Source organism: Eubalaena glacialis, chromosome 4, assembly GCF_028564815.1.
Source record: "Eubalaena glacialis isolate mEubGla1 chromosome 4, mEubGla1.1.hap2.+ XY, whole genome shotgun sequence".
In the NCBI taxonomy this organism is placed as follows: Eukaryota; Metazoa; Chordata; class Mammalia; order Artiodactyla; family Balaenidae; genus Eubalaena; species Eubalaena glacialis.
Window position 1 is genome coordinate 126,367,927 of NC_083719.1, and position 16,960 is coordinate 126,384,886.

General features: G+C 45.8%; 1 protein-coding gene across 1 annotated transcript in view; it reads left to right on the top strand.

The window, feature by feature from the left end:
• The window catches only part of ABLIM3 (actin binding LIM protein family member 3), a 145,935-nt gene that overhangs the window by 66,664 nt on the left and 62,311 nt on the right, over window positions 1-16,960 (top strand). Inside the window, exons 4-6 of the mRNA XM_061189828.1 lie at window positions 5,260-5,443; window positions 7,325-7,437; window positions 14,422-14,548. Coding sequence (XP_061045811.1) covers window positions 5,260-5,443; window positions 7,325-7,437; window positions 14,422-14,548 — 424 coding nt within the window. The remainder of the gene's footprint in view (window positions 1-5,259; window positions 5,444-7,324; window positions 7,438-14,421; window positions 14,549-16,960) is intronic.

A 16,960-nucleotide genomic window follows, 5' to 3' on the forward strand; every position in this document is an offset into this window, starting at 1 on the left:
ATTTGGGGGAGGACACTATTCAGTTCATAACACATGTAATCCCTATAAAAATCCCCACTTGCTTCTCTGTAGAAATTGACAAACTGATTCTAAAATGCATATGGAATTGAAAGGAATATAAAATAGCCAAAGCAATCTTGAAAAAGAAGAACAAGGTTGGAAGACTCAAACTTCCCACTTTCAAAACTTACTACAGAGCTACAATAAACAAAACAATGTGGTACAAAGATAGACATATAGATCAATAGAGTCGAAATGAGAGTGGAAAAATAAACCCTTATATTTATGGTCAGTTGAATGTCATCGAGGCAACCAAAATAATTCAATAGGGAAAGAACAGTCTTCAACAAATGATGCTAGGAAAACTGAACATATATATGCAAAAAAAAAAAAAGAAGTTGCATTCTTCTTCACATCATACACAAAAATTAACTCAAAATAAGTCAAAAACCTAAATGTAAGAGCTAAAACTATAAAATTGTTAAGAGAAAATATAGGAGTAAATCTTTGTGACCTTAAGTTAGGCAAAGGCTTCTTGGACATGACACCCAAAGCACAAACAACTAAGGAAAAATAGATAAATTGAACATCATCAAAATTAAAAACTTTTTTGCTTCAAAACATACCATGAAGAATGTGAAAGGCAACACACAGAATGGGAGATAAAATTTGCAAATCATATATCCGGTAAAGGGCTTGTATCTAGACTATATAAAGAATACTTACAACTTAATAATAAAAAAGACAAATAACCCAATTTCAAAATGGGCAAAGGATATGAACAGACATTTCTCTGAAGAAGTTATATAAATGTCCAATAAGGACATGAAGAAATGCTCAACATCATTAGCCATCAATGAAATGCAAATAAAACCACAATGAGATAAACTTCACACCCACTCAGCTGGCTATAATCAAAAAAGACAGATAATACAAGTGTTGGCAAGAATGTGGAGGAATTGGAACCCTCATACTTTGCTGGTGGGAAAGTAAAATGTGTAGGTGCTTTGGAAAACAATCTTGCAGTTCCTCTAGGGGTAAACGTAGAGTTACCATATAACCCCAACAATTCCAAATTCCACTGCTAGACTTACGTTCAAGTAACGTATGTTCACACAAAAACTTGTACACAAATGTTCATAGCAATATTATTCATAAAGTCAAAAGTTTGAAACAGTTCAAATATCCATCAGCCAGTGAATGGATAGGTACAATGTGGTATATCCATACAGTGGAATATTATTCAGCAGTAGAAAAGAAATACTGATACATGCTCCATGTGGATAAACCTCGAAAACACAAATGGCCCATAAACAGGTAATAACATTCTCAATTTCATTAATAATCAGGGAAATTAAATTTAAAATCACAATAGAACATCCTTTCACCTGTACCATGTTAACTAAATATAAGTTAGGTGTTACCTGGTATCTGTGATAATATAGCTCAGTGAGAACTGCTGGTGGGAATGTAAATGGGAAAAACTTATTGGAAAACAGTGAGACATCACCTCACAAATACAAGAATGTTCAAGGCAGCATTTCCATAAAGGAAAAAAAAAAACCACAAGCAGCTTGGATGTCCTTCAGCAGTGGAATAGATCAATTGTGATATAGTCAGACAACGAAATACAGCACCACAGTGAAAATGAATGACCCACAACTACATGCATCGACATGGATGAATCTCAAAAACATAATACTGAGAGAATGAAGCAGAAAATTACACAGAAGAGTAGATGCAGTATGATTCCATCCATATAAAGTTCAAAAACAGGCAAAACTAAACAATATATTGTTTGTAGATACCTCAAAGGTAGTAAAACTGTAAAGAAAAGTAAGAGAATGATAAACACAATTTGAGACGTGGTGTGGGAAGCAGGGCGCTCTTAGGGAGACGGGAACAGGCTTCCGAGCTGCTGGTGATGTTCTATTTCATAAACTCTGTAGTGAGTAGCTGGGAGCATGTTTTATTACTCTTCTTTACACTGTACATATATATTTACTACATCTTCTGTATGTATAATATATTTCACAATTTAAATGTTTAAAATAATGAATGAGATCACCCTCAGGGACCCTTCTAACACTTTGATTTTGAAATTCCATAAAACTGTCTCATTTGAAAAGTTGAAAATCAACAGAATTATATGACAGAATCCTAGACTCTCATATCTGGATGTGTCCTCAGTTACCACATAGCCCCCTCATTTTACAAATGAGGCAACTGAGCTCCAGAGGGGTGAGGTCACTTTTTCAAAGTCACACAGCACCTGAGTGCTAGAATGGGAATATGGAGGAATTGGAAGGTCCAGTGACCCTCAAAACGGTACATTTTCCACTGAAACACAGTAGGGCTTTGTGCATGTCCTATTCTAGGCATTATATTTACAATGAGCATTCTGTGTTTTCTGGAAGCAGTTCTGAGTTCCCATATTCTGTCCCATTGTCAGACTATATGATCTTTCTTTTAATTAATAGACTTTATTTTTCTGATTCACAGAATAATGACTGCCCTGGATGTATTAATTCCACATCACTTCCATACAGTCCCTCTCCATGGCCTTTCCTGTTATTTGAATGAAGAGCTCTGCTCAGCCTCAGATACATCTGTCGTGCTGGTCCAGCTTTCCTTCCACCCCGTGTTCCCCACTGTATTTCCAGGAACCCCTGGGATTCTTATCAACCTTTACATCCTTTCTACCCTCCTCCTTCAGCTCCTTGGGGGAAATGAAGGAACAGATTGTTCCAAGTTTTCATATGGCCTCCTGGTTTTCTCCACTGGGAGAGGTGGCTCTGGAAGTGGAGTTGGCAGGGGACACAAGGGAGAGAAAAGAAGGGAAAAAACAGGAGCTGTTTCCAATGAGGTTGTAGGCCATGACCTGACTAATTCCACAGCCATGAAGTCAATTGATCTGCCACCTGCACATCCCAGAACAGCCTGTTCTCTGGCCTTGCCTGCCTTCCAGACCAGGCATTGTTTGATGTGATGAGTTTTCATGAAGCCTGATGAAAGTTGGACCCTTCCCCACCTACCACCACCACCAGCACCACTTCTACTCATAAGCCCTGCCTCTCTGCAGGGGTGGTCTCCAGCGGCTGCCAGCTCTACCTCACTTGGAATTTAAAATGTTTAGGCATATAGTCAGCCCTACCTTCTCCTAGACTCACAGGATGTCAGTGTCAGAAGAAAAGCTCAGGTCATTTCTTGTCCGGTTTCTGCTCTTTACACAGAAGTGAACAGAGGCCCCAGACCACAGAGGACCAAGTTCAGTGTCACCCAGAGAGTTAGATAGCCCAGGTGGTCTGACTCCCAGAGCAGAGTCTCTCATGGTCCTAGACCGTTTGCCGTGGTGCTGTGACATTTGGAGCTGCCCTCCTCCCTCACCTTGGCCCTTGGAGCCTACCTCTGGCCTGCAGAGTGAACAAACACTTGCAAAATACTTCTGACATTCACCTAGAAGTCCCTCCTACTTTTAACCTGGCTGCTTTTGCAAAACAACATTCCCTATTAAAGATAAGAGAGTATTTACTGGGGTGATGTCACCCAGTCCAGGCCAGGTCCTCGCACTTACAGGCTTGGAAACCATCTTGTTGGTTTCCCCACCGTGGATCACGCTTGGTAAAGCTGAGTCATGCTAACCACATCTTTGGGAAACCGATGAATAAAACCTGAGTGCCTGTTTATTAACATAAACAAGAGCTGTAACTCTCCGTTGTACTAGTTCATGTTGCCCTGATCAGCTGCTTCTCTCACAAAGGCAACCTATGTAGAAAGTCAAACTGTCAGACTCAGAACAAAGGGAGCTGGTCTCGGCATTTGAATGAGCTCTCCAGTGGCCTTCCTTTGATTGCTGACAAGCCCCTTCCTGGCTGACCCATCCTTGCTTTAGCTGGATCAATAAACTCAGCAGTTCTGGTGGCCCAGAGAGTCATTCAGTCTCTTGGAAGAAACTTAGCCTCTTTCTGCTCTTCCCATTATGTGTTCATTTCATAACTTAACTCTCAGAGGGAAATCTCATTTCCCACGTTTCTAAGTCCTTTGGGGGAGGGGAGTCCCACATGATTCAGTTGTTCAGACACCTATAATTATATCCACCTGCTCTTCTATTATCTGCCCTATATTACTTCATATTGTCCACAAGGATATCCCCAAAGACTTTATAAAGTACCTTATGAAATCATGTTGCCTCTCTGTTCAGAAGTCATCAGTGCAATTGATCATTTCTGCAGCTGGGTAATGGGGAATCATTATAATCTTCTCTCTACTGTTGTATATGTCCGAGATTTTTCAAAATAATTTAAGATTTTAAAAACTAGGGGAAAAACCATCCATGGCTTCCTAGTTTCCCACAAAGCCTAAACGTCTTAAACTGGACTTGGCCCCTCTTCCTCCAACTGGCCTGGCAATATTTTCCTGTAATATTGCCTTCCACTCTCTAAAAACACCACCCTTACCCTAGCCCCATCTCCACACAAATATCGCTTGCAGTTTCCTGCCTTTGTGCTTTAGCTCATTCCATTCCTTCACTTCAACTTAGATGCTACCTCCTCCAGAAAGCCTTCATTGATTCCTCCCACTCACAGCACTTGCTACCTACACCAGCCCATGGCCTGTCCCCACTGATGTATGTTCTATGTGGTCTTCCCTCTGCATCCATTGTTAGCTCTTTGGAGTTCAAGGATTGTGTTTTATCATTCCTGCCTGGGAACAGATCTACCTTTTATGGCTATGGTGAAGATGGATTATAATCTTCAAATCATACATCCCATTGCCATCCTAGCTTGTCTTCACCTAGCACAGACTCATGCACATAGGAAATGCCCAGGACATTTTTAACTGAATGATTCTTTCATCAAACTCATGATACCACCAGCTGTGTTGCATTGTGTGAGCCGCATGGCTTTAAACTTTTCCTCCATGTTTTGAGAGGATTGTATAGCATGGGTGGTGTCAGCATGCATCAGGATCAGCTGGGGAGTGTGCTAAAATGCAGATGCCTGGGCTCCAACCCCAGGTAGTCTGATTCAGGTCCAGGCAGCTGCATCTCAAGAAGCCCGCCAGGTGATTCTGATGCAAGTGGTCTTCGGGCCATCCTTTAAGGAGCACTGGCCCCAAAGGCCCATGAGGTCCCATGCGTCACCATTCTCTGGCCACTTATGACTGAGTCAGACAGCAGCCTTGTCCCCAGCGAGAACCTCATGCTTGCAGACCCTCCCTGGACTCACCTGCCTTTGTTTCCCACCTTGTTTCCCCAAGTGTGTGGCTGTGGCCTGGCTCAGTCAGGCTTCTTCTTCAAGAACCAGGAGTACATCTGCACCCAGGACTACCAGCAACTCTACGGCACCCGCTGTGACAGCTGCCGGGACTTTATCACGGGCGAGGTCATCTCTGCGCTGGGCCGCACCTACCACCCCAAGTGCTTCGTGTGCAGCTTGTGCAGGTGAGCAGGAGGCCAGCGGGGGCGGGGACCCTCTGCCTGGGATCCTGCAGAAGGGAAGAAGTGGCCTTTCCCAGGCAGATCTGGGGCTTACTCGGCTTTATGCTGGACACTTGCATCCTCTAATCTCAGGGGTGGAAGGACCGGACAGGCCAGTGGTTTTCAAACATTTAGCAGCTGAATCCTGTTTGTCAAACGTGATCTAGTATAAAACACTAGTTTGTCCTGAGATGAAGGCAGCGTAAGGATCTGAGCCCCAACACTCAGCCTCCCACTTCCCATCAAAAGGCCCTGAAGGAACCACTGAGGGCCCTGGCCTCTCAAAACTCAGTTTGGAATCCATGAATCTGGCTCAGGCTCTCACACCCTCAGCCACATGCGGTACTGGGATATCTGTTTATAGCCTTCCTCCATGACCCTGGCAGGTGACCCCACCTCTGTAAGCCTCAGCTTCATTGGTGAATCGACATCAAAGCCAGTCCAACTTCATTGGGTTTCCATGAAGATAAATGAGATGGTACATGCAGAGAGACCTTATCTCAATGACTGGTACCAAATTGTGTCCACTTTTATTATTCTCTTCATTATCATAATGATCATTATCTAGCCTCTCAAGACCTCTGATAGGTGATGGAAAGCTCACCCCTTCCCTCCTCCCCACCCTCAGCATCCCCATCACTTGTTAACTTAGCAAATGTACATTAAGGGCCCACTGTATGCTAAGCACAATATTAAGTAGATGAAAAAATAAAGAAAACCTCAACACTGCCCACAGATATGTTAAAATTTAATGGACTGCTCTGATTAAGTCATAAGTAAAGCACGATTGGAGTATATGTATGCATTTTTTAATTGGGAAAGTCATTTATAGATTAATTATTCTCCTCGTAAAATAACCACCTCTTTGTTACCAGTTAGAGTAACTAACCAATTAGAGTTTCTGATTGAGACTAACGACACAGTGCATAAGAAAATATTATCACCCAGTGGAATTCATTCATTCATTCATTCATCCATCCAACCCTTAAGACCTGGAATCCCAGAACCATTGGAAGTTTGCACAGTAGGGTCCGTATGGTCTAAAGTGGAGGTTTTGTGAAGCCCCATGGAGAATAGGTGCCTTCCCAAGGTCATGCCGGGTCCTTTTACCATGAGTCAGTGCCTGGGCTGTGATGAGAACACGGCTCCCCTCTCTCCCTGGCACTCCCTCCATTGTTCATGTTGCTAATGTTAGGGCAGCGGAGCCACTGCAGGCTTACGGGGGCATAAGCTCAGAGTCCATATTAACAGGCATCCCAGACCGCACGAGCGAGAGCTGCTCTGTGATGGAATCAGCTGTGCTGAGGGTTCTATGCGCTTTATATTTAGTTAGGGAGGCAGGACATGACGAGCTTGAGCCCCTGAGCTGTGGAACTCAAACTGTGCAAATGCAGGCGAGCAGAGGAAGAGGTTCTGTGAGGACGTCTAAACTTCCTGTGGAGTGAAAGAAGGAAATTTTGGCAAGTTGGGGAGTTGAATGAGTTCTTCCTGACATACAGGGGATAGGTCAAGTTGGGATGGAAGAAGTCCTTCCAGGAAGAGGAAGTACCTCTGAGACGTTTTTAGTCTCTTCATTATAGAAGAGAAATGTAAGCCCAAATAAGTGTCATGATTTGCCCAGTGTTTAAAAATCATGTAAATGGCCCAACTGGGTCTCCAGTTCCGGTCCTGGCCCTAACTGAGTGGTTTAGCCTGGCCCCGTGAACAGCACTTGAATGTAGCCGGTGCTCTATGTGTGCTGTGTGTGCTACCAAAGATCTTCAAGCACATGTGTTGTCAAGTCACCTATAGACACAGAACCCTCTGGAGAGGTGGTGTTGAATTTCTCCTTCATCCCTCTTGCAGGAAGCCTTTCCCCATTGGAGACAAGGTGACCTTCAGCGGGAAGGAATGTTTGTGTCAGACATGCTCCCAATCCATGACGAGCAGTAAGCCCATCAAGATCCGTGGACCAAGCCGTGAGTCCTCCCCACGGGGCACGTCGCCATCCACGAGTGCCATCTCCCAGGGCTCTCCTGTCCCAGCTTCGCTAACTGCTTCCGCAGCCTGGAGGGAAGTGGGGGAGGTTCCCACCCTGGAGGACTCCTGAGGCATGACCCAGTTGGCACACAGCCCAGACTCACAAACTTCCCAAAGCACAAACGCAGGGAAAACAGGCTGCCCAACTATAAACAGGGATGGCCTGTGCCACGTATTGGCCACTTGGGTGGTTCTCCTGGGATGAGCAGGGCTCCTTATCTCCCCTCTAGTCCACGCTCCCAAGGGCATCCCAACAGAGCTGATCAAGTGTTTTCCACCAGTGGCTGTCAATTTTTACAAACTCCGCTAAAGAAGAATATGCAGACATATCTTAACAAAAGAGGGAATATGAGAGAAAGCCACAAGGGCTGTGCTAGTGTCCCTTAGGGTGTGTTCCGTGGACCGTGACATCAGCTTCACTGCAGGACTGATAAAAATACAGATTTCTGGGCCCACTCTGGACTTCTAGGAATGGGAAATCCTAGAAATCTACAATCTTAATAAGCTTCTTGGGTGATTCATTCGCTGCTCCTAAGACTGAGAACTACTGTCTAGGGATGAGGGGGACACTTGGCAGGCCATCGTAAAGGTCACGTTCTATCACCAAAACATAGATTAGGAGTTGGGGGGAACTGAGGATCAATAGTGCCTCGGAACAGTCATTCTGATTTGTGGAATGTCCATTCCATTCAAACGTGTCTAGCCGTAAGATATCCAAATCACTGTTCCAAGATGCCCTTGTCAGGCCACTGACTGCATGTGCCCACACACACACGGACACAGCCCCCTGGGTCTCGGTAAGCCAAGCTAAGCTCCGGCATTCTTTCATGTTACGTGACACTCTCACTGGCCTTGTCGGCAGAATCAATGAAAGCCCATTAGCGTCTTGTGCGGCATCACTGTGTGGTATGGGGGCTGTTGGCCACGGCACCAGCAGAGTCAGCATTGCTGAGGCTGTGTCTGGCTGAGGGGGGCGAGCACAGAATACCCCAAGTCAGCAGGGCTCAGCTCCCGGGGGCTCCATTAGCAGGGGAGCCAGTGGGGAGGCTCCCTCCCTTGCCCTCCCTTTCTTTCAGTTGAATCAGATCTGCTCCCAGACTTTCCGTCAGTATCTTCGGTGGGGCTCAAGAACAATTTGCCGCTCTGATCAGGTTTCCATCTTGAGGTGGCTGAGTGCACACACTGTTATCCTTCATAACTCCTTGAAAGCATCATCCAGAATGACAGCAAGGCTGGGATGCAGGACCACAGCGCCATGGCTGATGCTGCCAAGGCGCCCAGACACCAGTGGCACCACGTGTGAGTTCGTAGAGGGAAGCCGGCTGGAGTCAGGAGGCTGCCATCCTTCTGTGTGAATGCACAGCCATCATGTAGCCTCCCTGTGGCTCAGTTTACCCAACTTTGTGGAAAGCAAATGTATCAGTATTCTGGAATCAAAACTAACATACGTCATAGTGTGTAAAATGCTCTCTAAATATAAAGTGAGGGATTTTGTTGGCTTGGAGGTTTAGTCTAGAAAACATACCAAAGGAGAACTGAGAATAAGATTCCTGAATCTGCCATTACTTCACTCAGCCTGTGTTGCGTGTACTGTGTGCCTTGGGGAATCTCAGACAGGTGGGAGATTTCCTCAGCTAAGTGTGGGAGTCCTGCATGGGAGCATGTCCACAAGAAGAGGCTGTGTCCACCATAATTCTGCAGATCAGGAGGTGAAGAAGGTGAGGAAGAATGAGTACAGAAGAGCAAGTGAGCACGTGGGCAGTCTCCGGGGGGACGCCTAGGATCATGGCTCATCTTGTTACTCGTGAAGTCTAGACATCAATGTGTGGATCTACAGGGCATATGTTTCATAGAAATGTTTTCTCCCCAAAGGTGGTCATTGTCTATGCTGCAAACGCAAGGCAGCCTCCCGACTTGGGAGGAAGTTGGAAGGTCTGCTTAGTTCCCCAAGGATGGAGGGAACTAAAACAAGATTCAAGAGAGTGCTAAGGTGAAGAACATATCATGGAGAAGGAAAATGAAAGCAGGAAAACTTGCTGTATTTTTGAGCTACAGGAGTGTGAAGTTTCATCCCTGGAATGTAAAGACATTCTGGAAAAGCAGGAGCAGTATCTACTCAAAAGAGATCAAGAAGAATACTTAGGAACTGTCAAGAGAAAAGAATTGTATTACTTATCACAGGCGGAAGAAATGTTTCCTCACAGATCTCACCAAGAAGAATCAGGAGCAGAAGTAGCGTCACCACCATCACCACCATAAGTACCACCACCACCACCATCTTCACAATCACCACCACCATCATTACGAGCACCACTATCACCAACACTACCATCACCACTGCTAACATTGATTGACTGTGACTCTTGCCAGGCACTGCCCAGACCTCACTGAGAAGAATCAGCAGCGGTAGCACCACCACCATCACCACCAAAACCACCACCATCACTATTGCTAACGTTGATTGGCCGTTACTGTCGTCAGGCACTGCACTAAGTTTTCTATATATAACATCTCATTTAATCATTATAATAACTCTATGAGGGCGATAAGAGTAATGGTTTTTAGATGAGAAAACTAAGACTCAAAAAGCATAAATGACTTGCCCAAAGTCGCTCAGATAATGGTAATGTAACTGGAATGTGAGCCCAGGCAGTCTGGCTTTGGAGCCTATTTCCTTAACACCCTATACCAGAGGCATGACTTGCTAATAGGAAGGGTCCTGTCTCCCTGGATTAGTTGCCTAAAACAAGGTGGGGAGCTTGCTATGACTCACAAACCCACTTATTTTTGCTGATCTAAGTGGAATGAATGACACAGTCAAAAAAACTAAAAATAGTTGTCTGGGGTCTTCAGAGTCTCCAGTAAACTGAGGGATTTAGGAGGAACAAGTGGTGGCATCATACTTTCTGCCAGCTGAAGGTTGTAATTTTGGAATAAAGAGGAACGTATGAGGAATGGAGTGGACAGCTGGCTCTGCAGAATCCAACTTGGGACAGGGTGTGGTTTTCCTGACCCTGCTTATTACACCAGACCCGGGCTTCTGGCTGGGGTGTTTGAGGTGCCACTGGTGGCCAAGAGTGAAAGTTGAAAGAAGAGGGAGGAAAAGGTCCTGATAAATATGAAGCCAGTACAGTGGAGGATGAGCAGTATAACATGAAAAGAAAACCCATGTGGAGCAGGTACGCCAGAATTCTCAGGAGGAATCAGCAGGCCCTCCCGACATCAGGAATATTGCTTCTGACCTCATATCAGAGATTGGATAACGCACAGAGTATGAGTTAAAAACATGAGAATATGGGATAATAATGATAGCATCCACTCTTTGGGTACATACATGCCAAGCACTGTGCAAAGTCTTTCCAGGCCTGACTTCAGTTCATCTTTACACCAGTGTTGTAAGGAAGATGTTCAGATGAGGAAGCTGAGGTCATACAACTAGTCAGCTGGGGAGCTGGGATTCTCCCCTCGGCCAGCCTCTCTCCACTCACTCTAACCTCTCAGCTCAACCTCTAACCACTACACTGTACCATCTCCTAAATTTTAGCTCAAAGTGCCAATTCATCTCAGATGTGTCGCTGCAACTTAAAGGGATGGAACTCATCTCTTTTGTGGCCACAAAAGGATACAGCTCTTCAAATAAGGTTTATTGAAAAGATAGACAATGGTGTTGTTGGCTAGTAACATGTCTATCTCCATGGAATCCACAAGTGAATTTGCTCAGTGAATGACCATGTCAAGCAAGAAAAAGTGAAGTGCAAGGGATAAAGGAGAAGAGAGAAACTATAATTATCATTAAATATTTGAAGAAACTGACTTGGGGGAAGAGGTAGATTATTCTTGGTTGCATAAAATAGGGGGTGTCACAAGGAGTCAGGAATCAGCTCCATATAAAAAAGGCAGTCACGGGACTTCCCTGGTGGTCCAGTGGTTAAGACTCTGTGCTCCCAATGCAGGGGACCTGGGTTCTATCCCTGGTCAGGGAACTAGATCCCACATGCATGCTGCAACTAAGAACCCGCATGCCGCAATGAAGACCCCACATGCCGCAACTACGACCCGGCGCAGGCAAAAAAAAAAAAGAAGAAGAAGAAAAAAAGGTAGTCATGACAATCTTACCTGTCCAAAGGCAAAGTGGACTTTCTCGAGAGGGGGTGAGCTGCTCACCCCTGGAGGCGGACACAGAGGAAGGTGCCCACCCCTGCTGAGAATGCTGTAGATTCCTGCATTGGGTGGGACTTTGGCCAAATGCTCTGTGAACTCTGAGCCCCTGTGGAATCATTTAACCCTATCAGTGAGGCCCACAGAGACACAAGGTCAGCATTTGTGGCCTAGAAAGCTGGACCAGACGCCTGAGCCCTTGGGTTTTACTGTTCGGAGCATGGGCAAGTCACTTCAGAGGCCATCTGTCTGTAAAAGAGGAGGGGGTACCTGACCTCTCTAAACTATGACATTCTGAAGACTGTGATGATCAGGATGGGGTGGGGGTAGACTTATCCCAGGAGAAAAGAAATCCTAAAACTATTCTCCCAGCCCCCATTTGAAGGCCTGGGACTTGAAGCATTTTGCAGTGGGAGACCTTCCTGCCCACAGCTTGCGCTAAGAGACGTTAGAAAGGCGCTGTGTGGCCAAGAGGCGCGGACTGTGAGAGCTGCCTCGTACACACACTTCATCAGGGCCCTGACCCTCCCCACAGCCTGCTGGGCACACCCGCTTCCTAGACACATGGACACCTCCTCTCCTCTCCCAGGACAGGCTCCCAGCTGGATGTGAGAGCTTCAGCCAGCCGCTCCCAGCTTGATATGCCGTCTCTTTTCTCGCCACTGCTCCCAAGTATGCATTTGCTTTGGTGCCAGGAGGCAGGCTTGTCCTCTGGTAAACTTTGCACCATGACCCTTTCCTCCTCCAGAGTGGGACATCCGGTCGGCTAGGCCTGAATTCCCCTCATCTCCCAAGTATCGTGGATGCTGCCTCTATTTCCTGCCCCTCCGCAGACACCGATTGAGCAACAGGCAGACTCTGGGGCCCCCTACATTCAATATTGGCCCCAGTGCACAGTCCAGGGTGAGGGGAATGGAGAGCAAGGGCACCTTTCTGCTCTGGAACGATCTCACAGACTCTTTAATCCTTGCTACTTGGGGAGGCAAATGTTTGGTGTATAATCATGTTGGGGAGGAGGTGTGTGTTAAGTTCTGTCCTTTGCCTGAGTGCTGTGAGGCCTGCTCATTCACGCTCATTCAGCAAATCTGCTTTGAGTTCTTAACTATGTGCTGAGCACGGTGCTGGGCAAGAAAATAGATTTAACCACAAAACACACAAATCACAAACAGGGCCCTTGCCATTGAGCGAAACTCTACTGTGCTTGGAGATCTTGATAAAATTCAGTTGGTCTGCGACAAGGGCTTAATTTCCAAAATATATAAACAGCTCATACAGCTCAACATCAAAAAAACAAACAACCTGATTGAAAAATGGTCAGAAGACCTAAATAGATGTTTCATCAAAGAACACATACAGAGGGACAACAGGCACATGAAAAGATGCTTAAAATCACTAATTATTAGAGAAATGCAAATCAAAACTGTAATGAGGTGTCACCTCACACCAGTCAGAATGGCCATCATCAAAAAGTCTACAAACAATAAATGCTGGAGAGGGTGTGGAGAGAAGGGAACCCTCTTGCACTGTTGGTGGGAATGTATATTGGTGCAGCCACTATGGAGAACAGTATGGAGGTTCCTCAAAAAACTAAAAATAGAGCTATCATATGATCCAGCAATCCCAGTCCTGGGCATATATCTGGAGAAAACTCTAATTCAAAAAGATACATGCACCCCAGTGCTCATTGCAGCAGTATTAACAATAGCCAAGATATGGAAGCAACCTAAATGTCCATCAGTAGATGAATGGATAAAGAAGATGTGGTGTGTATGTATATATATATATATATATATATATATATATATATATATACATACACACACATACACAATGGAATATTACTCAGCCATAAAAAAGAATGAAATAATGCTATTTGCAGCAACATGGATGGACATGGAGATTATCATAGTAAGTGAAGTAAGTCAGGCAGAGAAAGAAAAATATCATATGATATCACTTATATGTGGAACCTAGAAAAATGATACAAATGAACTTATTTACAAAACAGAAACAGACTCACAGACATAGAAAAACTTTTGGTTAACAAAGGGGAAAGAGGGGGATAAATTAGGAGTTTGGGATTAACAGGTACACACTACTATACATAAAATAGATAAGCAGCAAGGACCTACTGTATAGCACAGGGAACTATATTTAATATCTTGTAACAACCTATAATGGAGAAGAACCTGAAAAAGATATATATATATATATAATACATACATAATATATATACATATATATGTAACTGAATCACTTTGCTATACACCTGAAACTAGCACAACATTGTAAATCAAGTATACTTCAATAAAAATAAAATAAAATAATTAAAAATAAATAAAAATTCAGTCGATCTGGGTGGGGCCCACATTGCTGCACATTTCTGAGCTCCCAGGTGACACTGATGCTGCAGGTCCCTGGGTCACAGAGACTTGCATGAGCTTAGTTAGCAACTCGAGAGCAGAAGCAGTGCAGGGTCCATTCTGGATGAACAGTTGTCAGGATAACCAGCAGGGAACTTTCTGGAGGAACCCTGGGAGGTTTTTCTTTCTCCCTCACACCAAGACCACTTGTCAAGAGGCCAGCCAGGGCTCCACTGGCCTTTCCCTCACCTGGCAGAGTCTCGACAGGTGCCAGTACCAGGGTGGAAGCAGTTGTGGAAAAGCTGGCATTCCAGGAGGGGTTTCCTTGACTCAGGTGCGCGATGATGGCAGGGCTCTAGGGGCCCAGGATGCTTTGCTCAGCACATCCTCTTGTCTTTGCAGACTGCGCTGGGTGCAAGGAGGAGATCAAGCACGGCCAGTCACTCCTGGCTCTGGACAAGCAGTGGCACGTCAGCTGCTTCAAATGCCAGACCTGCAGCATCATCCTCACCGGGGAGTACATCAGCAAGTGGGTTTCTCCCCCTCCCCGCCCCGCCCGCCTGGCCTCTGCATGCTCCCAGACCTGGCTGCACGTGACCTTTGCCCGAGTCCCCAGCAGCATCTCCCTCCGTTTCCATCCAGCTACCACACTCTGGCCGCAAACAGCACCCCACCCACCTTGGGCCCTCACGCGGTGCTTCCTGTGCCTCAGATGCTCTTCTCTGCTCTGCACATGCTTGCTCCTCCCTTCCTTCTGGTCTCAGGTCCCACACCCTCTCCTCAGAGGTGGCCTCATTCCGCCCTATTCTTTGCCTTCATACAGGCCAACACCATTTGCAATTGTATATTTATCCATGTTAACTTTTTAGTAAGGTTAATAATACTAGCTACCATTTATTGAGCTTTTATTGTGGACAAGGAATGTACTAACTGCTGTGCACGAATTATCACATTAAGTCCCATGACTACCCCCATGAGATATTTATCCCCATTTGAAAAGCTGTAGAAACTGAGTCTCAGGCAGTGAGTAATTTGCTCCAATGATTATATTTAGTGTCTGTCCTCACCAGGGCGGGACTTGTTTAATTCTCTGCTGCGTGTAGCACAATGCCTGACCCATAGTCAACAATACAGTTGTTGAATGAATTGAGATAAGAGATGATGGACACACAGTTGTCAGGAAAGATGGCCCAGCCTGCACACTGAGCACTAGACAAGCCCCCTTGTGCTAGGCCCTTGTGACCACATTTACATACTCAAGTACCTAAAATAAATTAGGGCCACAGACCCTCACAGCTTTGACACTTTATGATCCAGACACTTCTCAGGTATTGCCTCTGGCCCGATGCTAGGACACAGTGAGCATGTAAATTTGTAGCATGCATGGTTTCTGCTATCAAGAAATAAGAGAGAGAAGCTGTATACATAAGAAACTGTGCCTCCAGGGGATGTGTGATTGAGAGCTCAAGGGAAGTTCTATCCTTTAAGACCTTTCCAATCGTTAAGTGACAGAAAACCCAACTCAAACTCCCTTAAAAAGCAAAAATGGGAGTTTATTGACTCATAGAAATGGGAAGGCCAGCGGCATTCTCTGGCTTCTGGCATGGATGAATCCAAGGGCTTAAAGATGTCATTAGCACTTCAGAAGTGTCTCTCTCTGTCTCCCTCTCAGCTCTACCTTCCTCTGCGTTTGTTTCATTCTCAAGCAGGCCCTCCCCAAATGGTAGCAAAGATGGTCACCAGCCACTCCAGGCTTTCATTCTAGCAGCTTCGCAAACCTGGCAGAGAGAGAGAGGCTTCTTTCCCAAGAACTCCAGCAAAAGTCCCACGGCTGCCTCTGATTTGGCCACCGCTGGGTCACGTGCCCATTCTAGACCAATCACTGGCCAGGAGGATCTCAACCCTCGAGCCAGAGAGCAGCTGTTTGTGAGCTCTTTGTAACTGCGAGTGCGAAGGGGTGGTTCCCAGGAAAACCCAGGCGAGGTACTGCTGCTGGCAGAAAGGGAGATAGATGCTAGCTAGAAGACCCTTGTCTGTGCCAGAGGTCTAAGCAAAGGGCTGTGACTATTCACTTCTAACTAGCAGAAGTGGAATCTGGAATATATGAGAGCTTTATGGAAGATGGTGATATTTGGGCCAGACCTTGAAAAGGGGTATAAGATTTGAAAATGTAGAGAAGGAAAGCTTGTAGGCAGAATGCCCAGCCTGGGCAAGGGCAGGGAGGTGCTGGACACATCCATACTGTTTGTGGGAACTCGGGTGTGTGCACAGGTGACGTCCAAAGCTGCAGAGGTTGAGCTGAGGTCACAGCCCCAAGAGCTTTGAAGGCCATGTTAGTGGAGTTTGGCATGCACCTCTGTGCCTGCCAAGTAAGGAGTGTCCTTGGTGAGTCGCCAGCCAGGAGTCCTTGAGTTTGTGAGCCTAAGTCCAAATTCTCTGGGGGAGTAAGGGTTTGCTCAGAGCTCCTCTCAAGCAGGTCCAGCCCAGATTGCCCACCACGCCTTGGGCCTCTGCAGCCGGCCTCTGGGCTCTTCATCCGTCTGCCAGCAGAGTGTCAGATGCTTAGAGGCTCTGGCTGTGGCGTTGATGCCCAGGTTAGAAGCCCAGCCCACTTGACCTCAGCAAGAGACTCAACTTCTCTGAGTCTCAGTTTCCTCATTTATAAAAACAGGGCTAAGAAGAAGACCTGCCTCATAGGGTTGTGTCAGGGCTCAGAGCTCTGTGCTTTGTACCTAATCAGTACCCAGTAAATGTTAATTTTTACCATCTGCCTCTTTTTAGAATCATGTATATTTCAAATTCCCAAAGGCCTCACAACCTCATGGGTCCAAATTAGGATGTGTTGGCATTTATACCCAAATTTTGCTGGCTCATTGTCCCCACCTCCCGACAAATGACTGTCCCCCTGCCGGGTCACCCTCCCATCCCCACCCAGTGTGGA